General features: G+C 40.0%; 3 protein-coding genes and 1 non-coding gene across 4 annotated transcripts in view; 3 read left to right on the top strand and 1 right to left on the bottom strand.

The window, feature by feature from the left end:
* Positions 1-5,866, bottom strand: part of ctdspla (CTD (carboxy-terminal domain, RNA polymerase II, polypeptide A) small phosphatase-like a) — a 28,617-nt gene extending 22,751 nt beyond the window's left edge. The window contains exon 1 of the mRNA XM_055037197.1: positions 5,261-5,866. Within this exon, the coding sequence (XP_054893172.1) occupies positions 5,261-5,336 (76 nt within the window). The 5' untranslated portion in view covers positions 5,337-5,866. The remainder of the gene's footprint in view (positions 1-5,260) is intronic.
* Positions 5,867-9,895: 4,029 nt separating this feature from the next.
* Positions 9,896-15,918, top strand: gars1 (glycyl-tRNA synthetase 1). Its single transcript, XM_055037297.1, has 17 exons — positions 9,896-10,195; positions 10,542-10,643; positions 11,077-11,179; positions 11,589-11,730; positions 12,190-12,278; positions 12,465-12,541; positions 12,624-12,769; positions 12,856-13,005; positions 13,293-13,455; positions 13,546-13,710; positions 13,790-13,897; positions 13,980-14,125; positions 14,198-14,283; positions 14,364-14,473; positions 14,799-14,892; positions 14,985-15,175; positions 15,467-15,918. The coding sequence occupies exons 1-17, from the start codon at positions 9,941-9,943 to the stop codon at positions 15,590-15,592; spliced, it is 2,253 nt and encodes a 750-aa protein (XP_054893272.1). The 5' UTR covers positions 9,896-9,940; the 3' UTR covers positions 15,593-15,918.
* On the top strand, positions 12,001-12,135 carry LOC129365001 (small nucleolar RNA SNORA84). Its single transcript, XR_008606496.1, has one exon. It is a non-coding gene; the product is annotated as a small nucleolar RNA SNORA84 (small nucleolar RNA).
* A 91-nt stretch (positions 15,919-16,009) lies between the features above and the next one.
* Positions 16,010-22,316, top strand: hhatlb (hedgehog acyltransferase like, b). The gene is made up of 12 exons (XM_055037296.1): positions 16,010-16,961; positions 18,338-18,464; positions 18,927-18,988; positions 19,050-19,163; positions 19,409-19,603; positions 19,678-19,887; positions 20,429-20,600; positions 20,716-20,860; positions 20,945-20,980; positions 21,054-21,255; positions 21,342-21,483; positions 21,746-22,316. Exons 2-12 carry the CDS (start codon positions 18,359-18,361, stop codon positions 21,946-21,948), a joined length of 1,587 nt encoding a protein of 528 aa, XP_054893271.1. The 5' UTR covers positions 16,010-16,961; positions 18,338-18,358; the 3' UTR covers positions 21,949-22,316.
* The last annotated feature ends 385 nt before the right edge of the window (positions 22,317-22,701 follow it).

The following is a 22,701-nucleotide window of genomic DNA, read 5'->3' as shown; positions in this document are numbered from 1 at the left end:
AACTTTGTTTTTCTCCTCATCCTTTCATTCAAAATGCTGCACTAAATATTGACTTTAGTGTCTGCACACCGCAGTCCAATGCGATTCCCAGAGGATGGAGAAGCCTCTAACCGAGCACAAGCTCCCCAACACTTTGAGGCTGGCCCTGGCAGCGGAGTGCTGAACACAGGAGACTGCCAAGTTGTGCCAGAGACTCAGAGACAGCCAAAACTCACAGTAACTCTCCCCACTTAAGCAGAGCTGCTCACTCTTCTGCAGGTGTGGTCCCCTCATCATAAACACTTTAGTAATGTGCAGCATCGGGTTCCAGGAATAACCTCAAAAACCAATTGCGCATGAAATCAGAGGCTTTTTCAAGATTAATATATAATTACAGCTTCAGTGTTTTTCTTTCCTTGTTTCTCCGGGGAATGCGAATAGAGGAACCAGACATGTGGAGGTTGACAGTTATCTTCTATATTGATTGATTTTTTCCTAACTGATCATTTTTTTCAGTATTCCATTTTCACACAAGGAAGACAATGTTTTGCCTTAAAATCTATCCACAGGCATGCTTCCACTGAATTAAAATTTTGTGAAGTAAGCTAACAAAAACATGGAAAGCCATTGAGCTATACAAGTTTTCCCAAATTGTTTAAAAACAGTAAAACAGAAGATGTTTACTTCAGTTTTATATCAAACAATGATATGTCTTTTAACCATGCAAACGTCTCATTTCTATTCTGTTTGGTATTTAAAATATCACCCTGTGTCTATAGTTGTAACCCCAGGGTAAAAATGACCATTTCAGTTTAAGATAATTTACACTATTCCCATTCAGAAAGTCATTTGCTTTTGCTTTTATTTTCAGGATAATGTTTTTTTTAAGTGTATTTACTAAGGATTCCTGAGTAAACTCACAAATAGCAAATAGCCACAACGGTGTGAAAGAAGCTCTCAGTTCATGAAACTCCAGATTAGACTTAATCTTCTCTGATAAGCAACAAATATTAAGGAAAATTCAAAAAGATGATCAATAAATAAATCGATGTGCAATGGCTCCATTCATCTGCTTTCAAAATTGCTGTGTGGCCTGCCTGACAGATATCACACCTTAAAACGTGAAGAGCTAAAGTCAGATTTAATCTGATCTGATTAAGGTAAATAGCTTGTCCATTGACACCTGCTTTGACTGTTAGATTAGGAAAAGCCAGAGCGAATTACTAAGTGAGAGTTCGGCCAGCCGCCTCATGACTCTCCCCTCCCCTTTTTGTTAGTCCAGCAATTACATCTCATTGCATCATACTATGAAAACTGTGGCTACCTAATTCAGTGACCATAGATAGAAATCTATCTTTGAAATGTGAGCACATTGAAAAGAGAAGTACTGCCCCACCACAAGCTCCATACAAGCACTTGTGATTAAGTAAATCTGTTTAACAGAAAAGGTGAATCTGCACCTAATGAAATGTTTAGAAGAAACTCAAACATAGGTCTTATATGGCATGACTTCTTCCAGTGAGTAGCACAAAATTAGTCGAGCAAAAATAGCCATATAATGCTCTGAAATATTCAACATGTGAAAGCGTGTATTCATTTTTCGGCCTCACGGCAGGCAGGTCACAGAGGGAACCTGCAGAACGAGTGCTGTTTGCCGTCAGCTTTGGCAGAGCCGGGAAGTGAAGGGCAGGGACTCCATCCATGAAGCCCCCTGGCTACACCCCCCTCGGTTATACTGACTGACTGAGAGTGTGTTTGTTTTCAGCTAGTTGTGGGGATCAAAAGCTGACAAAAGCTTGAGGGACGATGTAAATATTTTGGCTATGGGTCAGTTTGCCCCTTTACCAATTTGTACCCCCATTTCCTACCTTCATGTTGAAATTTAGTCAGTTAAACTATTGCAGTTTAGTACTTTCATGAATCATGAGAAACAAATAGACATTTTTAAAAAATGCTCAAATGTCACTTACAACGTATTTATAAATGTATATTAATTACTGAAAAAGATGAAAATCAACACATCTGATCATCAACCCCTGTTGACAGATATTGATTATCCAAGTCATGAAACCACATTTAATTAGATAGAATGATGTGCAGAAAATAGTCAAATTACTTTAAATCAGCGGTTATCATAGTGAGTATGTTCTGAATGAGTTTACAGAATGACCTGTTGTACAACATATCCAGTGTTGGACTACTACATTTCATGCATACAAGTGGGCAAACCACAAAGGAGATCACCTTCCAAAACAATTGCAGAATGATTTTAATTTGCCAAATCAAAAAAATCTGTTTGTTTTTATTTCTTCACAAATATGGCATCGATTTGTGAAATGAAAGCATTTGTTTTGGTGAATGAAAACATTTATTTTCACCAAATGTATATGGCACTGTAATACTACCGTAACAATTCGCAAACAAAGTATTAAAATGGAGAGCATGCACATTAAGCTTGCTCATTGGGCAATGACGACATTGCTCGGCCACAAGGTATGTATTATGGTTTTAAAAAAAAAAAAAAAAAAAGCTGTGTTCGTTCGGGATGCACACGCCAAATTAAAAGGCCCACATCTGAATGTTTGGGTATAATTACGTAGTACCATAACACAACCAGTTATTACATAACACCATTCCCTGGTGAACACTTTAATTATAGTGTTAAGTATTAGGTAGTGTGTGTTAAAACCAGGTATGACTGTACTGGCTAAAGGCCAGGAATTACATGAGTCAACAATGTCTTAAAGTTGACATAAAAACAAATATGCCTGTTTCTAGTTGAACTTAGCTTAAGATTGGGGTGTGCTTTAATGCCATACACCAACAGTTTCCTTTCAATATTAACCTGTATGTACTGTAAGTAATTAAGTAACCAGTGTTTATTAAATTTTTAGTCAAAATGAAAGACTCATATCTGTCATGAATGTATTTGTTGTTTTTCTTTTACATTTGAGGGTATTTAATATTGTTCTCTTTTTTATCTTTCTTTGTTTTACTGTGTTTTTTTTTTGCTAATGGTGTTAGTATTACTGAACTTTAAACACATCTTTGTAATTGGCTTTCATTTTGCTCTTCACAGCAACATGAGTGAAAGTGATTATGAATTAAGCTGTTAATGTAAATCTAAATAGCAGTCATTCGAGAAGGTGTGTGTGTTAGTGTTTTAAGTCGTCTCTGGTCAGCGGCTGAACCCGCATTTGATGCCTCCAGATTAATTATCAGATTTCACATGCGCCCTGGGATTCACAGTTCAAGACGAGCAAATGCTCTGAACAAAGCATGGGAATTCTGAATTAGAGATTAAAATAAGACAGAAAAGAAAAAAAAACATTTTACATTTCTTTGTTGGCAATTGTTTTAAGTGGAAATTTCATTAATTACATTGAGCTCCTTGGAGAAGAAAATTGGAAACAATGGGATGGCGAGGTAATCAAGACTTTTGGCGTTCTAAATAAACAAACATTTTGTGAATAGAATAAAGATTACACAAATATCTTTGCCTAATTAAATTTAGTTCAAAATGTATGAACTCAAGTACAACAATCCATAAACATGGATTTTGATTCAACGTGTGAAAAGTGTTTTTCTTTGACCAACTGGTCAAAAGACCCAAGATCCTCATTTTTCCAGTCAGTGAACACATCTTATCTCAGCACTACCAGGTAAACAGCAGCACTTTTTAGCGAGAACATTGTTAGTACAACCCAGATATTATTGGTCTGATGTAATATTCTAATCTTAAATTATCTTCAACGTGATATGCTGATATAATTAGCAGAAATAAAAGTGTTATAACATCCTTCTGTGTGAAGTAAGTGATGTGTGTACATACACACATAAATATATATGTGTATACGCATGTGGTGTGTCTGTGTGCGCTCTTAAATCTTCTCGTATATTTTTACAGTTTTTTTTTTAATCTAAAACAGAATACTCCAAAGATCATCCTCCACAGGACAAACGCTGCATAAACCATTATCTCAAATTGGCCACAAAATTCTGATGATACCAAAAGGTGAGCTTTTTCTCCAAGGAGAGCAGTGAGTGTAGCAGGACACTGTGGTCCCTCTGGCCTCCCAGCACCCTGTGGCTCGCTGAGATGGGTGCTAATGAGGGAATGTCAGCCACTAAGTCAACCTGTGTTACTCGAAAACTGTTTTGTCATGACCATTGGCTAATAAATGCACTTCAAATGTTGATGAAACCCCCTGACTAACAAGGAAGATCTGCCTTTAGTCTCTTTACAACAATTGTTGCACAAAAATAGAAAAAAAAGTGCTGTCTCTCAGCTTCTGTGATCTGCACAGAAGCTGCTCAGCTGTTGTTTTTATGCAGGTGGAGGTTGACGTTTGTACAGCGACTGTTCCTCATGGAGTATATTAAAAGAGAACTGATGATGCTTATGTTGTTTTTTGCAGCAGCAGCAGCAGTTGGTAAATATTTGAACATGCACTGCCTTATTCATTTATTTCTCTATTGGTGTTCTTGATGTATTTCAGCTTGCTGCACAATTTATCTTATTTATGTTTAATGACTTAACTGTAATATCTGTTTAGCTTTTAATGGTTTGCCACTCTTGCCTATTTGCACACATTTAGCTCCAGTTTGTTTATTTATTTAATTTTTAAAAAAAACAAATAAATAAATAAATAAATAAATAAATAACATCTGTTGTGACTTTTGCGATGCTGCCCCACGATTATCAGCGGTCACCATCTGGCCACCCCTTAGAAAAGTTTCTAGGGGCGCCCCTGGTCGCAGCATAGCACAATATGTTCCCGTGAATTTCGATCAATTCATTGCGTTAGTTTCCCAGTAGTAGTGGCAGATCTGCACTCCTGTTGATGCTGGCATGTATTTGTGAGCAGTGTAAAGGAGAAGGTGATGCTGTACCCGCCCCCCTGTAGTAAACCCTCACACTTGAGGAGGGGGTGGAAAATACACATGATTTAATTGAGTTCATATTAAACGTGTGCGTGGTGGCAACGAAATGAAGCCATAAGAAAGTTGCAGCGCGCTCCCAGCCGAATCGGGGGTGAACGGGCTGGTTTTGGTGGGTAATGTTTCCCTGCTTCACCCAAACAATGGAGGATTTTACGTCGACCCTGTTTTGCTATTGCGGTCCTGGAGATTCCTCTTTGCACGGAGGGCGACAGATCTGCACAGACTGTCGCCGCGCAGACGGCAGAATCCAGAAATAAATAACCAAACGCCATAAAAACAAACAAACACCAAAATAAAAGAACACGTTGAGTCAATGGACATTTCTGCACGGGCTTACCTTTATCTTGACTCGATGAGATGCTCTCCTCCTCTTTCGGATTTGCAACCTGTGTTATTATGGACGTGTTGTCCATGGAAACGAGATGTTGCGCCCCTTCGGCTGCACCGCTTTATTCTTCGGCGATCATCACCGGGCGCGCTGCTCCAGCTACGGTCCCCCGGCTGTGCACAGGCTGCTGCTGCTGCTGCTACGTGCACCATTAAAATCCCATTTCACTGGAACCGTGCAAGTCCCGTCCGCTCAAAAAACACTGGAGGGGGAGGAAAGAAAAAAAAAAACAGTTCGGGGAGATGAAAGCGCACCAAGAATCGCTTTCAGACGTCAAGTGACAGCTCCGACGTGCGAGAGACAAACAAAAGCGTCAGTCCTGCTCTGAAGCCGCCGTATGTGTCCTCTGTGGTCGCTGCTGCAGCGGGCAGCGTAGCCCCCGCCTTCTGCCGCGGCTGTAGCTGCTGCTGCTGTAGAAGCTGTGCGTTCCGGCTTCAGTCCACGCACTACAACATCAACTGCGTAATATGGTTACAGTGTTTACCCAGAGATGGCGACCGTCCGTCCTTCTGCCTGCTACAGGCTTGCGCGCCACATCAACGCGCCTCCAGCGTGGCTGCGATACAGTGAAGTGTATGACGAATAACAAGCCTGTTTGTCCGACTCCCTCTCTCTCTCTCTCTCTCTCTCTCTCTTTTTTTTTTATGTGACATTTTTCTGACTTAAAAAAATGAGATGAGAAATACTTTAATTCGTTTATATTTAAAGATAATGTTTGGATACTTCCAGTGCCAAACATAACAAGTATCCATAACCACTGAAGTTTCTCAAACATTTCAAGTCACAAAAATGAAGCTTCAATGTCTTCTGGAGCTTTTCTGCAAGTGAAAGGCCAACGCAAAGTAGTGTATAATTGTGAAGAGGGAAATTATACTTGGTTTTCAAGGTGTTTTTTTTTTCTTTACAAATGTAAACCTGAAAAGTGTGGCGTGCATTTGTATTTGCTGCCTTTTAGCAGAATATATTGTGATCAGCTGCCTTCAGAGTTCACCTAATTACTCATACAGGAATTACAAATACCCAACAAAACTCGTCCTTTTGTAACAGTGGTATAAGTTCTGTTTGCAGTTTAACTAAATACAATCAGCAATTAAGTTTCTTCAGCAGTTACAGGGTGGTCAGATTTGATGGGCACGATTATTGGAGAAGCGAATCCAGAAATAAAACCAGTTGGAGTCTCAAAAAGTTTTGAAACTGTAGATGTTTAACCATGGTGTGTGAGGGATTCCACATTACAGTGCATAACCAAACAGGACAATCTCCAAATAGTGTTTTCTCCTTCAACCGCTCTATAAATGAGCACAAATGAATTTTAAGCAACATTTTGAAAAAATGCACGCATACAACCATCTGAACCTGTCCGACAACATTAGGCTAAAAGGTCTTAAGAAATAAAACATCATCTAAAGAAAGGTGTGTGTCTTGTTGCGTATGGCTTAAAAGAAACAGAAGTTTTTCTCACACATTATCTTGGACCTCAAATAAGATCTTAAATACTGTTTTATTTTGAATGCTAGACTTGATTTTTGATTTGTGTGCGCAGCCATAAATTTTGATCACTGGCATTTCTTTAGACGTTGGTTTTTTGCTTCCATATTGTTTCAAATTAAAGAGCCTCCTAACATGTCTTTTCATTTCTAAATTAGTGTACAACGTTAGTGTTAATCAATGTTAAGACCTTTACCCTGTTAATCCCCTATGAAACAAGCAGGACTCGTACAGCTTCAACCTCAATGGGCTGTAGAACAACAGCAGGGGAGATAAAGTGGTTTTCTGGTCCACTGCCAGTGGTGACGCATTCACTCACCTTCCCTAGTCACATCAGCTGTTCCCTTTAATGGAGCCCAGGAACACATTGCCCCTAAAGGACCCCACCTGGGAAATGAGTGTCTGATGATGGCGTACGGACAGAAGGGAAACAGTGGTAGGTGCGGGCTGTCATCTACTGATGCTGCTCCTAATTAGTGTGTAATCTCCTTGCCGACACGTTGCTCTCAATGTGGGTCAGGGGCCGTGTCCTGGTGGCCCACAACGGCGAATGTGTACAACTGACACCACGACACAGCTCTCACAGCTACTTTGCACAATCATGTTCAATCCATCTCAGGTTACTGAGTCTGCCCAGACTGGACAGATAATTGAAATCTGATGACATACAAAACTTCACTGCATGATGTAGGTTGCAGATCCAATAAATAAGGAATGAAATGTTTGAGCTTTTATAATCACCTAAACACATGGCATTTTCACCGCTGATGGTATTCATATATTTTATTGTGATCAGTAGTAAGTAAAGAGCTACTATTACTAGAATTACAACGTAGAGAGTCGGTTTACATTTGTTCAAATGTAAAAATTATTTTCAGTCATTGTATTACTTGTACTGGAAATGATAACTGACAACCCCTTGGAAAGATTTCAAGTATTTTGAACTTTTTCTCATTTTGTTTGTTACAATAAAAACCTCTAAATGTGTGTTTCACAGTGATTTGATGTGACAGACCGACAAACAGAACACAATGGTGGTTTTTAAAAGTACAAAATTCAGAAAAGATCAAATTACAAACAGGTAGAATCGATATACTTATCAGGTAACTCGAGAAGACAGTAGAAGAAAGGCATTGTACATTTCAAGTTTGAGTCTGGGATTTGAACCAGTTAAATGTGTCTGTTTGATCCAGTAATCTTCAGTATTCCTACTTCACTCCAAATTTCAGCTGAAATTGCAATGAATGAGCTCAACTTTCACCTCAGATGCAGCAGCGCTGAAAGGAAAGGCTGTTATTACAGATCTGTGAGCCTGAGCAGAGCTTGTTTTCAGTGCCCTCTAGTGACTGAAAGCAATTACTGCATATTCTACACAACAACATGCTTTCAAAATAACCTGGGAATCAAAACAAACATCTGACTATATCACAAACATAATTTTCGCAGAAAAAAAAACTATCCATAAAGCTTAGTAAGACAAACATATGATAAAAAGTATAAATGGGGAGTAGTCATGGGTTCGATTCCTGACCCAGAGGTCCTTGCTTGCATGATTTCCCCCCTTCTTTCTCTGTTCATTTGCTGTCTTGTGACAGTAGTGCTAAAATATAATCTTAGAAAAAAAAGGGAGTATATTGGCATTGATTGTACAATAGAAGAGTTTTCAGTTGTCTCTTGATCATTAAAATTCATCCTCCAAACAGCCACAGGTCCCTGAAGCCTTTTAAAGTCATCTGGTGTATTTGATCAGATCTTCTGAAGGACCTTTGTTAGTCGCCCAAAGATGGATAGAATGTTTTATCTGGCCATTATCGATATGAATTGATATCAGTTGATATCGATAATTGGCGATATCAATAATTAGCGATTGTTTTTTTTGTTTGTTTTAAATAGATGAAATTAGCTTTCTTGTTTTATCCAGTTTTCACTTGATGCTATTGTTTATTTTTAAACAGTTTGAGGCATGTTAGCCAAATCTGAACCTGCAGAAGTTTCATCAGGTTGTTGGTTGAGGGGGGAGTGAGTTAAGTTGATGCCACTCACCTCGGTTAGCTTGCTGTGAGAGGTTGAGCAGCCGAAGCATTTCCTCTGCCTTCATCTCCCAAAATGCAGTGCGAGATATTCAAACAGATCTATTGTATTGATCACATGTGTACAGCAATATAAATTTTGTATTAATTTATTATCCAGCCCTAACAGCAAATAAAAACAAAACTGGCTCAAAGCTCTAAAGAATGCACAAAAGAAAGTATTTTAACAAATTTCTTTTTGCGTTATGTTCTCGTTTTATTTAGTTTTCATTTCATTTTACAAGTTTCAGTTTAATTTGTGGCCTTAGCCCTCTTTTTTATGAAATTGTAACAGGTGTCGCACCCTCCAGAGCCTGAGCTTCTATAGAGCCAAGTGTCAATTTCCTGTGTGACCAGGTGTGTGTTGGCCCCACGCGTTCCACTTTTTGCTGGCTGTGGTAGGTTTGTGGTAGGCATAAATCGATCCTCTTAAATAAGTATGCGCCAACGTGGTGATTTTATACAGGGCCACACTATTAATGATGTTCTGGTGTTCATCAGCACATACTTATTTAAGAGGGTTGATTTAAAAACAGCTTTCCTCCAAACCTACCACAGGCAGTGAACAAAGGAACGCATGGGCCCAACACACACACACACACACACACACACACACACACACACACACACACACACACACACACACACACACACACACACACACACACACCTGGTCCCACACAGGAAATTGACACTTGGCCTCCACCCCTCCAGCTTCCCTTCTATGGAAGCTCAGGCTGTGGAGGGAGCGACACCTGGTGGCGCCACCTGTTACAAAATATTTCTGATATTGTTATGCATGTTACTTTTAAGCGATCCTGAACAAATATATTCTCCACAACCGATTTTGGACTTGAACCCCGAAGAATTTTATTTTTTACTAGATTTTTTTTCCCTGTAATTTTAGTAGAAATAATTTTAAAAAAAAGTATTACAGTTTTCAACGAATCTGCAGATGGGTTCCTAATCATCGGGTGTGATTTGTAGCGAAAGTGCCGAGCCCGGGCTGGAGGCGGTGTTTACTTATTTCCAGAGATTTCATCATTCTCCTGTGATTGCAGTTCACCGGTCCATGCTTCTTCTCCGCAGCGCTGCATCAGCCCTGCTGAGGACCACCGACATCCCCTCCCTCTGCCCGCTCTTCCCGGCCCGCTTCGTCCGGCTGTCACTCCGCTATCCACCCGGAAGAAGACCGTTTTCAGCGTCGGTCTGCCTGTGCGGTAAGAAGCAGAGGAGCCTCTGGCAGCAGCTCACGGAAGGACAAACCATGGGGGACGGCAACTTTGAGGAGATTCTCGCCCCTTTGAGGCAGGCAGTCAAAGAACAGGTACAGCTGATCTATGTGCTTTTATTCACTATTAGGTAACAGAGTGGCCCCGTACAATTCAGTTTTAACAATGAAACACTTGTGTATATACCGCCTGATACAAACTGTCAGTGCATAAGCAGCTAACGAAGCTAGCTGCTGCTAGCTGACAATCATATGCTGTCTGCCACGTTGAGCCGCTGCTGCAGCTGCAGACAGGAGTTAGCTACAGGGTGGAGTGCAGAAAGGAGGCTGGTGCCAAAACTCCACATCTACAATCGGCCTTTAGCTTTGTAAAACGGGCCCAAACTGGAGCCCAGTGGCGCCTGTAGCCGTCTGAGGGGTTTGCTCTAATTATTTTCCACAGGGGGACCTGGTACGCAAAATGAAGGAGGAAGGAGCTCCTGATGTGGATGTGACCAAAGCCGTCGCAGAATTGAAAGCGAGAAAGAGGACTTTAGAGGCCAAGGTAAATCACTTGTGGTCTTGATCTGATTTTGATCAGAATGCATTCGACAGAATTACTCCATGTTCACAAATTCACCTTCAAATCTCATGCAATCTGTTGCAGAGTATTAATAGTTTTGGGCTTTTGAGTGTGCATTCAGTAAACCTGGATGATCATCTCCACTTTGCTCAAATGTGAAATTTTCACCCATTCACCACAAATGACAGTCCAGAGACGTTTCTTATAGAAACGCCTTACATCCAAACAGTAGTTATTAAACAACCATCTTATTTCTGCAACATGCTGAAATCAGATGGTTTCTGGGCTTACACTGATTCTACTTTAGGTTCGTGTTTAAGCTGTTTTGATCCATTTTGTTGAGCAGCCTCGCTTGCATCCTACCTTTTGTACGTGTGCAACGCTCTGACATAAAAAGGTGCTGTGACATTCACAGGAGCTGTCGCTGCAACCCAAAGATGATATTGTTGACAGAACCAAGATGGAGGACACCCTGAAGAGGCGGTTCTTCTATGATCAGGCCTTTGCCATCTACGGAGGTAACGTGTTACATAGCTACTAGTAGAGTGGGCAATTGTGAGATTTTTTTTATGGTTATTTTAAGAACTGTAATTTTCTGGGGATGAAAATACTTAAATGATGCTTGCATACTTTTCGTTCTTTTTCTTGAGATCTTTCTTTTTACTGATGCTGTCCTTCCTTTCAATACCTTGTGTCCTTCAGCTAGTGTCTGGTTTCGCTGGTTTTTCAATCTAAGCTAGTCTGCAGAAATTCTTAGTGATGTTTGTATTTTTAAGTGAAGATAAACTAAAAATAGTGGGAAATTTTGTCTGGAAATCTGTTAAATTTTCTAATAAAAACATGTTAAAGGATTCAGTGAATTTGTGTTAGGTGGTCAAATAAAAAAAAAGATTATATTTGTGTTTCTGATTGGTAACCGTTCCTCAGGTGTGAGCGGCCTGTATGACTTTGGCCCTGTTGGCTGTGCCCTGAAGAACAACATCCTGCAGATGTGGAGGCAGCACTTCATCCAGGAGGAGCAGATCCTGGAGATCGATTGCACCATGCTGACTCCTGAACCTGTCCTCAAGTAGGTGCACTGTTGCAGTGCTGGAAGCCTTATTCATGCAACAGAAATGTTTACGATTACTTCTGCACATCCATCTGATTTATCTCTCTTAGTAAGCTCAATTAAAGTGCAGACATACAATTTTAAATTCTAACATTTCGTCTCATATCCCTTGATGTAATCTACAGAAAAAGCCAAATTGTTTATTTGACTTCTTTTCTTTTCTTTTTTTTTCTTTGACTAAAGTCAGAAAATGTTGTTTTGCATTCAATCACTGCCTCTGCTGAAAGCGCCTTGTGGTTCCTAGAGTCGGCTAAAAGTGCCGAGCTGTAGGTTTTTATTGACGGGCGCATATGAACTTCTGCGATTTTATGCATGGAACCTGCAGCTACAGCAGCGCTCCATAGCCCGGTTGCAGATACACTTGACTGTGGTTTGAATTTCCTCCTTGAAGCTCATTCTTGCTATGCTTTGTTCCAGGACATCTGGACATGTGGAAAAGTTTGCAGACTATATGGTGAAAGATGTCAAAAATGGCGAATGCTTCAGGGCTGACCACCTTCTGAAAGGTAAAAACACTACTTAAGGTTAAGAAATGAGTTTTTAAACGTGAACTCTTGACTCATTAAGAATTAAAACTAATAGATTCTTCTTTTAATGGTTTACTGACTGCGCTTAACAATTTTCATCTTGTAAACTGGTCAGTAATGGTTGTCTTCAATTCTAACTTTACTGCTTTGTTTGTTCGCCTGCAGCTCATCTCCAGAAGCTCATGTCTGATAAGAAATGTGCAGCTGAGAAAAAGGCAGAGATGGACAGTGTCATCACTCAGGTCAGTTCCACAAAAAGATTTAATTTTCTCGATGAGTAAATGATTTCTGACCAGATTATATTGTTTTTAAAACCATTTTTAGTTGGACAACTTCTCCCAACAAGAGCTGACAGACCTTTTTGTGAAATACAACGTCAAGTCTCCCACCACAGGAAATGAGCTCACCGCTCCCATCTCATTCAATCTGATGTTTCAGACATCCATTGGACCAGGAGGGAATATGCCAGGGTGTGTTAAAGCATTTAAACTGTGGGGACAGTTTGTAATGGTTTTTGTTCTATTGTAAAATCTCTGAATATGATGTACATTTCCAGCTATTTGAGGCCTGAAACTGCTCAGGGAATCTTCCTCAACTTTAAGCGCCTCCTAGAGTTCAACCAGGGGAAACTTCCCTTTGCCGCTGCTCAGATCGGAAACTCCTTCAGGAACGAAATCTCTCCTCGCTCTGGACTCATTCGGGTTCGGTGAGCAATCCTCAGAATTCCTCTTTTGGGTTGTAGGATGGGGGAAAAAAATCAAAACCTGGAATTGGATTTAAGCATCTTTGCAAGTCTGGATGATGATGAAAGCAGCAGTTTATTAAAATTTCCTGCCAATTTTAATAAACTCTTATTTAAAAGTTGCGTTTATATATCCGTCTTAAGTCTGGATCTCTATGAAATTTTAACATAGAAATGTTTAGTAACTCTGTTGGTTGTGCATTTGGATGGAGAGAACAAACTGGAATGTGCCTACTACTCTGTCTGCGTAGGGAGTTCACCATGGCTGAGATCGAGCACTTTGTGGACCCAAATGAGAAAGTCCATCCTAAATTCTCCAGTGTGGCAGACCTGGACCTCATGTTATACTCATCCAAAGCCCAAACAAGCGGCCAGTCAGCCCATATCATGAAGCTGGGAGACGCTGTGGAACAAGTAAATATCTGTGATTCTTGCCCAGCTGTGGAAACGTGATATTAGTTGCAATCTAAAATGGAAACTGATATATTTCTCTGTTTTCTTCAGGGAGTGATTAATAACTCTGTCCTGGGATATTTCATTGGGAGGATCTACCTCTACCTGACGAAAGTCGGTGTTGCCAAAGATAAGCTGCGTTTCCGACAGCACATGGACAACGAGATGGCTCACTACGCCTGTGACTGCTGGGATGCTGAAACCAAGACCTCCTATGTAAGCTCCAATACAGTGCAACCTTCAGATTAATGCAGTTTTTCCTAGTTCTGCTGCTTAAAATATCATTATTTTGTAGGGTTGGATTGAGATCGTGGGCTGTGCTGACCGGTCCTGTTACGATCTGAAGTGTCATGCAAGAGCCACAAAGGTCCCTCTAGTTGCCGAGAAACCTCTGAAAGAGCCTATATCCTTTAAACTACTAGTTTACATAGTACTAGTGTTAGTATTTTTCCTGTTAATTGTATTTGCCTTTAACCTCTCTGCACAAAACCGTTAATGTCGTCCAGTTTGAGCCCAACAAAGGAGCAATTGGGAAAGCTTATAAAAAGGATGCTAAGTTAGCAATGGAATATCTGGCGGTGTGTGACGAATGCTTCATTGCAGAGCAGGAACAGCTGCTGAATGATAATGGGTTAGTGAAATTCTTATGTTGATAGGACTGATAGTTTTCACATAGTGTCAATAATTTATTTCTGCTCTACAGAGAGTTCACAATCGAGACCGAAGGGAAGACCTTTAAACTGACAAAGGACATGGTCGGAGTAAAGAGATTTCAGAAGACATTGCATGGTGAGGTTGACTTTTGAGGAATAAAAAGAATTATTTACCATTCATCAAATGTTGTAACTTGCATTTCCCTTCAACTGCAGTGGAGGAAGTTGTTCCCAGTGTCATTGAGCCCTCCTTTGGGATTGGTAGAATCATGTACACCATCTTTGAACACACATTCCACATCAGAGAAGGCGATGAGCAGAGAACGGTACGTTCAGTTAAGTAACCAGAGTGGGTGAATTGTATACTGCTGTCAAACTACCACAAATATCTAGTTGATGAGCTTTTATTATTCTTATTTTATGCATTTCACTACGCCTTCCAGTGGAGTTAATGGAATGGTTTGCTAAAACATTTAAGTGAGTTTTTGGACTCTTGGAGCAGTTAAATATATTCTTCAACCATGGATTTTTCAATGGCTAATGTTGCATTTATTTTTTTTAAACTTATATTTAAAAAGCATTTTTGCCATGTGTTATTTAAAGTTAGAGCTTTTTCTGTTCTTTGTGTTTACCATATATTTCTTTTTACAGTACTTTAGCTTTCCTGCGACTGTAGCTCCATACAAATGTTCTGTCTTACCTCTGAGCCAAAACCAAGAGTTCATGCCTTTCGTCAAGGAGCTGTGTAAGTGCCTCCCTAATATTAAAAGTTTAACTATTAAAGGGTTGATGTTTTTCAGCATATTTACCCACTGTTCCTATGTTCCTCCACATTAGCCGAGGTCATGACCAAAAACGGCGTGTCACACAAGGTGGACGACTCCTCCGGATCCATCGGGAGGCGCTACGCTAGGACAGACGAGATCGGTGTGGCATTCGGCATCACCATTGACTTTGACACGGTGAACAAGACGCCTCACACGGCCACACTGAGGGACCGTGATTCAATGAGGCAGATCAGGGCTGAGGTACAGCAACCATTCCTGTTTCTTTTTTTTTCTGTCAACTTCAGTTTCAATTGGTTCAGAATACGTTTGGTGTAAAGCTAAAGCACCACTGGATAAGCAGTTAGGGTGGTTAGTTACCACGTTAGGTCATGTGGGTTTATATAGCTTTTTCTCCCATTACAAAGTAGCTCATTTGAAAACTGCTTTTTTGTAATTGCTCAAATTATCTTTGTCAACCATATAATCTACACAGTTCCTACAAAATCATTATAACTTTATCTATTAATGCCTTTCTCCCCCATTCGTCTTCAGGTTGACAAGTTGCCAGTTATTGTTCGCGATTTGGCCAACGGCACCTTGACCTGGGCAGAAGTGGAAAGCGAGTATCCCATCTTTGAAGGACAGGAGACGAGTAAAAAGGACACAATTGAGGAGTAGAGCTCACATTTCCTTCGCTAGCAGCTCCATAAATATTTCAGACTCGACGCAAACGCACCACCAAGAAGAATCCTGCAGTTATCTTGTGATGAGCCACACAGGTGGACCAATCCCACTTCAATCACTAAAATGTGTTTATCTAAGGCAACACCTGCTCAGGACGTCGTCAGTGAACAACTTTGCATCTATTTGACAGTTTGTTCTTTTAAAAGGGAGAAAAATGTAATCAGGGTATCAGTGACTATCAGACTTTCACTGTTGAAGTTTTCAGCCAGAATGGGTCGATATTTAACAAGTTGAAATAAAAGCAGCCGGCACTTCCTGGACACCTGTGGTTTAAAGGTTTTCTGTAAAGTTGTTTAAAAGTTAGGAGTCATAAGTTTTAATGTTTTGCAAATAACTCCCCTCCTCCCCCAACAGAACTGTAAATACAAAATGAATTGAAACCAAGAAGGTCCCAGATTAATAAGAGCCTTTTATAAAATTAGTAGTCATACAAGACATTTACAGATCATCTACAAGGCTTAACATTGAAAATAAGATTTGACTTTAGTAAGATTTATAAAAAGTGGTACATCTAAAAATAAAATATAGGAAAGTCATTCTGTCACACCCTAATCAGTTTAACTCCTGAGCCTCAACTGTCTCAGCAGGATATGGAGCTAAACACCGAATACAAATGAATGCAATGCTTTAGTGTTCATGTCTGTGTGCTGATCGGTCACAGAAAGTCCTAATATGTCAAATTTTGTGGGGAAAAAAGAAAAAAATGAATACTTTTGCAGTACGTAAAACCAAACGTCACTCGTCGGCAGGAGTGACGTCGGCAGGCAAAATCTCACAATTTTTTTCAGAATCTGAGATATGCATATCGAGACTGAAACTCACAATTGCATCAGAATTAAACTGTCTTAAAGCAGAATTGGTAATGAGGAAAATGAAAAACATGCATTTTCATTTAATGCAATAAGTAGACAGTTTTTACAGTGTGCACTGCTTCAGATGATTTTGGTGACCTACAGAAAATCTCTCAAATTGTACACATGCAAGAAATTGAGAAATGCTGAATATCTGTTGCTCAGCTGACAAACCATCACATGGCCTACAGTCTATTACACTGATTTAGAAGTCCTGTCCCTCCCCTGCTGTCAATGGTCAAAGTATAAATACATCATGTCACCTTTAACCAGCGGCAGCTCCCTCTCAGGGAGTCAGAGGGACCCACTCTCCACCCTGCGCTGTGGATGAGCACCACACAAAATTGACATTTCTTCCACTTTCTTTCTCTTCACGTTTTAACTTGACTTTTCATCCATCTGTCCAAACTTAAACTTTGGTGGGAAACCTCTTGGGACTTGCTGCGTTCAAGGTCAGTATCACAACAGGTGCTGAGGACAAAGTGAACTGTGTGACCGCGTGGCATTTGAACAGCAGGCTGTCTCACAAGACAATGTGGGGACTCAACTGGGGTGAGAGTTAACTTGATATTTACGTTTTGTGACGCTGAAAATCAAAACTGAAAGTCCAGGTTAAAACAAAGCGTTATAAGCTTACTGTGTCATTTTGTCCAGCATATATTGCTACTGGAGTGCATGAATAAACTGGAGTTGTCTGGTTAAAAATAGCAGACAGCTGCACTTTGTTGACACATTGCACTCTCCTTATTGTATTCAGTCCATGTTATGCTCATGCTACTTTTAGAAAAAAAAATATCAATGCATTTCCTGCATCTCTATAGCACATAATAAAATCCCTGCTGTTAATTTATGAGTAATTTCAAAGCCTACATTTTTTATTTATTACATATTTATGCTAATGTTGGCTTGAAGCTCACTAAATCCAAAACTTACTCTGTAGAAGTTACTCTATTAAAGTAGCTTCTATCAAGTTACTTTATTAGAAGCCTTCAGATCACCTGCATTGTTGGGTCTGATTTCCCTCATCTTCCTGGATTCTTTGTCTGCGCAATTGCCAATTTCTGCAGGGAAAATGACACCAACATCTTCCCAAAGTCTGTCACTAAAGAGGAAGCACAAACATGTTCTGACTTTTGTCTTGAGAAAGCGCATTAAAACAGGGATCTTCGAACCGAGGCCTCGTGTCTTCTGCCACCTTTAGAAGCGGCTCTGCTTCGAAACACCCGAGTTTAATAACGAGGTCGTCAGAACCTTAAAATTTATTTTTAATTTCTTCTAGACCAAGAGCCGTTCCTTTGTTTCTCTTAAATTCTTGAATTTCTCTTCAATCGGGGAATTATACAGTGTTTTTTTGAGCTTTTCTGCCTACTTCATTCTGTCAGACAGGTTCCTTTCAGGTTATTATGATTTTAAAAGTCTGGCAATAATTCGACCCGGATGTGGTTAGTGAAGTCTAACAAAAAAACACTGTGAAGTCATGATTAACTAGTGGTGCGATTATATTTCCACATGGGGCCATTTCGATTTGGATGGCCTTTTCCTTCTTTAATGGATAAAATTAACATTAGAAAACTGCTTTTGTAAATTTTCTCAGGTAATCTTTCTCTACCGTAGAAATGTGTTGACCTGAAACATTTAGATCTGATGTACAAGCTTGAAAGCAGAAGAAATTGTTAAAAGCCCTGTAGTGATTGGTAGTCATGTCCTTTATTTTTCAGTTTTGGCAGCTGGGGGGAAACCCTGTGGATCAATGCATATTGTTAATTGAGATAATGTTTAGCTAAATATGTAACACACTACATTGAATATGAGTTTTTTTTCTCATTAGCCTCCAAAACTCATTGTCATCATGGGGATCAAAGCTGCACTTCCTAAGTATGAGATCTACTTTTACAACACCGTGCTGTGTCTGGCCATGTTCTGGGCAGCCAGCTGGATCTTTGAAGTGTCGAGCTGTAAGTACGCTGATGGGCTCTTATAACCCAACAGAAGACAGGATAGAATGAGAAGAATACCCTACGCTGACACACACAGTGGTTACAAGTGTTAAAGTTGTGCATGTGGTCATTTAGTTTCACAAAAATGTAAAAACTCACCAGCATATTATTGATGTTTGCTGGCACATATTCATTTAATATTTCATGTTAGTTTCTCAGTGTGACACAAAGGAGTCAGAGCTTCGCTGAGCATACTCAGTAGATCGGGTGTCACTATTAATATCACAGAGGACAAAAAGAAAACTGTTCCATGTTGAACCCTTTGTTTAAGTCTCATAAGAACAGATGTACATTCAGAACAACTGAAACATATATTTGCCATAATAAACCAAGTTCTGTGACATTAAATTTGCAATTACTCATTATTTTTGTCGCTAACATATTTTATTCTCACTTCCATCCTGCTGTCATGTTTTTCAGCCAATGTAAACAGAAAGACATTTAAAGCCAGTGTGAAACCAGGATACTTTGGGAGAAAAATGGTAAGTGATGATATTTAACATCATTGGAATATTATTAATTATTTGCGTTCGTTATCCACAGGACACTGCAGATTTTGAGTGGATGATGTGGTTTTCCACCTTCAGAGAGCACATCCTGTTCGCCCTCTCTGGTCACGTGCTCTTTGCCAAGATCTGCTCCATGCTGGCTCCTCAGGTTGCTTAAACTTTACCATAAATCATATTTGATTTTTTTAGATCATTCTTAATCAGTTAGCAGCTGCAGATCACAACTGTATGAACACTAAGAGGATAGGAAAACAGATTGATGTGTTGACGTTAATTAGTTAATCTCAACCTGTATTTGATGAGTTTTAAATAAGAAAAAGAAGCAGACAGCAGACTTAAAATTGACTCCTTTTCAGTGCAAATTAGTCTTTCTGTGTAATATGTCTCTTACAGTTCAGGTCCTTGGTTTACATGGTGTATGGTCTGCTGGCGGTATGGACCAGCATGGGTTGGACCTATGTCTCCCTCATGCTGTCCCACTGCATCCTGCTCTACAGCATCTCCTTAGTGAAAATCCGCTGGCTCTGCCTCGTCGCTGGTCTCTGCACCCTCGCCACGTTCAAGTGTGAACCTTTCGTGTCCTGGCAGGTGAAACAGCTGGCAAACTTTGAGTCCCTCATTTAACTATCGGTGTGCAGAATCACTGTACGTTTTCCGCACAGGCAGGTTTTGTGGAAGGAGACTTTGAGCTGCGGCATGTCCTCTTCTATGGAGGCTGTGGGTTCACGATCATGCGCTGCGTGAGTTTTGCTTTGGAAAACTGTGAACGGAAAGATGGGAACTACAACGTCCTAGAGCTGCTCAAGTACAACTTTTACCTCCCTTTCTTCTACTTTGGACCCATCATGACATTTGACAAATTTTACGTGCAAGTGAGTTTCTTTTAAGTGACCACAGTCATTCAATTCTTTAAGGGTTTCAGGATTTCCTATTTTGTGCACTAGATGGCACTGGTTTCTTTTATTGTGTGTGTTCAGGTTGCATATTAATATTTATGTTCATGGTGAATATTATATATTGTATTTTCAGACTTTTACAGTGCCCTTCAAAAAAAATTGCAAAGTTATCACTTCCTTATGTTTTAAAATAAAAATCCGAGTTTGACAAGCTTGACATGCATTAGTATTCATCACTTACACAACTAATATCCACTGCATCCATCTACCTTCAGGAGTCAGAATCATCTAGCTCCGTGGTCCCACACTCTGGTCCACACTGTCCTACAGGTTTTTGATGTTTCGCTGCTCCTTCGCATGCCTGCAACTGCTGCTGAAATCTGTTAATCGTCTATTTATTTCAGTTGGTTGTGCAGCAGCAGGGAAATACCTAAAACATGCAGGACAGTGGGGTCTGGGGACCATGGTTCAGGACTTCTGATTTACAGTATTGTAATATCTTTTCTGCTCTCTGCAGGCTAATAAGTCTGACCTGACCAGAAAAGAAAGGGAAATGTGGAACATCAGCCTGCAGGGTTTGATCCATTTGGGAGTCATTATCGTAGTGGATGTCCTCTTCCACTTCATGTACATCCTCACCATCCCCACTGACATAAAGCTCCTGAAACACCTCTCTGACTGGGCTTTGGGTATGTGCCACAGCATTTGTGTGATTGTTAAAGTTTTATCTAGTATCATGGAAGGAAGACATTTTTTCTGCTTGCCCAAAAACGCAACAAAACTAATAAACCTGCATGTTTTCAGTGGGTCTGGCTTACCTCAACCTTGTCTACGATTGGATAAAAGCAGCTGTCATGTTCGGAGTCATCAACACAGTGTCCAGACTGGATCACCTGGACCCACCAAAACCACCGAAATGCATCACTATGCTCTATGTGTTTTCTGAAACGTAAGTTCTGCATACACACCTCGCCTTCTTGTGGTTAAAACTGAAAACCGGATGACATAAAACAATTTTTTTTCTATTTTGTAGGCATTTTGACAGAGGAATTAATGACTGGTTGTGCAAGTAAGATTTCTTGAATATTCATTATATTAGTCCAGCTGGATGCAGGAGGTTCAGATGGTTTTTGTGTCCTCAGGTATGTTTATAATTACCTGGGCGGAAAGCATGAGAATGTGGTGGAGGAGCTGGTGGCGACGCTTTGCACCTATGGAGTCACCATCCTCTGGTTGGGCCCCTGCGACGTCGTCCTGTTCTGGGCTTTCTTCAACTGTTTTGGTCTCAACTTTGAGCTGTGGACCGCTAAGGTCTTCTCCATGGAACCATTTGCATCCTTTGAGGTGAGTTATTGCAGTTTTATTCTTTATGTTTATTTCTTTGTTTTTAGATATGAAAGTGTTGTTTTTTTTGTTGTTTGTTTTGACAGGCTGCTATGTCAGAAGCAATGTCCCGCCGCATAAGAGCCATTTTCAACACGTTCAATTTTTGGTGCATTGTGCTGTACAACCTTATGGCTCTGAACAGTTTGGATTTTGTCAAGTTGGTCACCAAGCGACTGCTTCTGAAAGGTGATTTCAGTTTTACTTGTTTACAAATGGGTAAAAAGGCATAAAACTACAAAATGGCAAAGGATCAAATTGACCAGCACTTTCTGACATCTTGCTCTTTGATAGCAGTCTGAATAAACGGCTAATAAGCCTCCAAAGAATTAAAATATTCCTTTTAAAAAACTCCCTAAATCTGTGTTTCCTCTGACTTTACTTTCAAACACTTGACTCCAAAACTTGAGTTTTTATATGGTTTTGAATTTATAACTTCTCCATTCTCCAGGTTTCCCTGTAACTACCGTCCTTGTCATGTTTGTGACCTACTGTCTAATTCAAGTTATCAAGGAGCAAGAGAGAAGACAGGCCCTCATCGATGACCCTGATCCACTTCCTCCTGCCCCCCCTCTTAATGCTGCCACCGCCACCTGTCCTCCCACTGCTGCTCCACAGGCAGTGGCTGATTCCAGCAAAGAAAAAGCGGAGTAGAAATTTGGCATTCAGCTCCAAGGTTCAGAGACTAACAGAGCATCTCGTCGCGAATATTGAAAGCTTCATTATGTCCTAATTAGCTTTTGTAAAATGAATTTTTAATGATTCTAGGAAGTCACGGGCTGTAAATAAGATTGAGTATTTATATGGAAGGAGTTATTAATAGTTAGTGGAAAACATTAAGTCATATATATTGTAACATATTGTACAGTCCTGGAGTTATAAAAATGTACTAAGAAAGCACCGACTTCCCTGACACTCATAATTACTACTTTACTGTATGAAAAAAGTGGCATGTGACTATATATCTACATGAAAAGATTTTTCTTGTAATGAGTACCAGTTAATAAAACTTTTTAATCCCACATGAATCTTATACATAAACCCTTGATGGAAACAAACCAGTGACACCTGATGCTTTTGCTGGCCTTTAAAAAGTTGTTTCTTTAATAACAAAAAAGGATTTCTTTGTAAGAGGTTGTGTTTTTCAGCATATGCTTATGACATTCCCACCATCTTTTTCTAGAATTCTCTAAAGGCTGAAGTGATTTTTTACAAACAACCCTCACTTCTACTCAGGAAATCGCTTTGACTTTGCGAAACCTTGTCAGTAAGGAAACCATCCAGAGCCAGAGCTACAATCAGAGAAACGGTCTGGCAGAGGTAAAGCGTTTTGTTACCACTACCAACAGGCAAAGCGAGTGAAGTGTCTTGTCCAAAGACACAGAGACGGACAAAGAGTGGGCTCAA

The sequence above is a fragment of the Poeciliopsis prolifica genome, unplaced genomic scaffold (genome assembly GCF_027474105.1).
Source record: "Poeciliopsis prolifica strain line A6 unplaced genomic scaffold, Auburn_PproV2 SCAFFOLD012, whole genome shotgun sequence".
Lineage (NCBI taxonomy): Eukaryota > Metazoa > Chordata > Actinopteri > Cyprinodontiformes > Poeciliidae > Poeciliopsis > Poeciliopsis prolifica.
The sequence above is the reverse complement of the archived record's forward strand: the minus strand, read 5'-3'. Positions and strand labels throughout refer to the sequence as shown.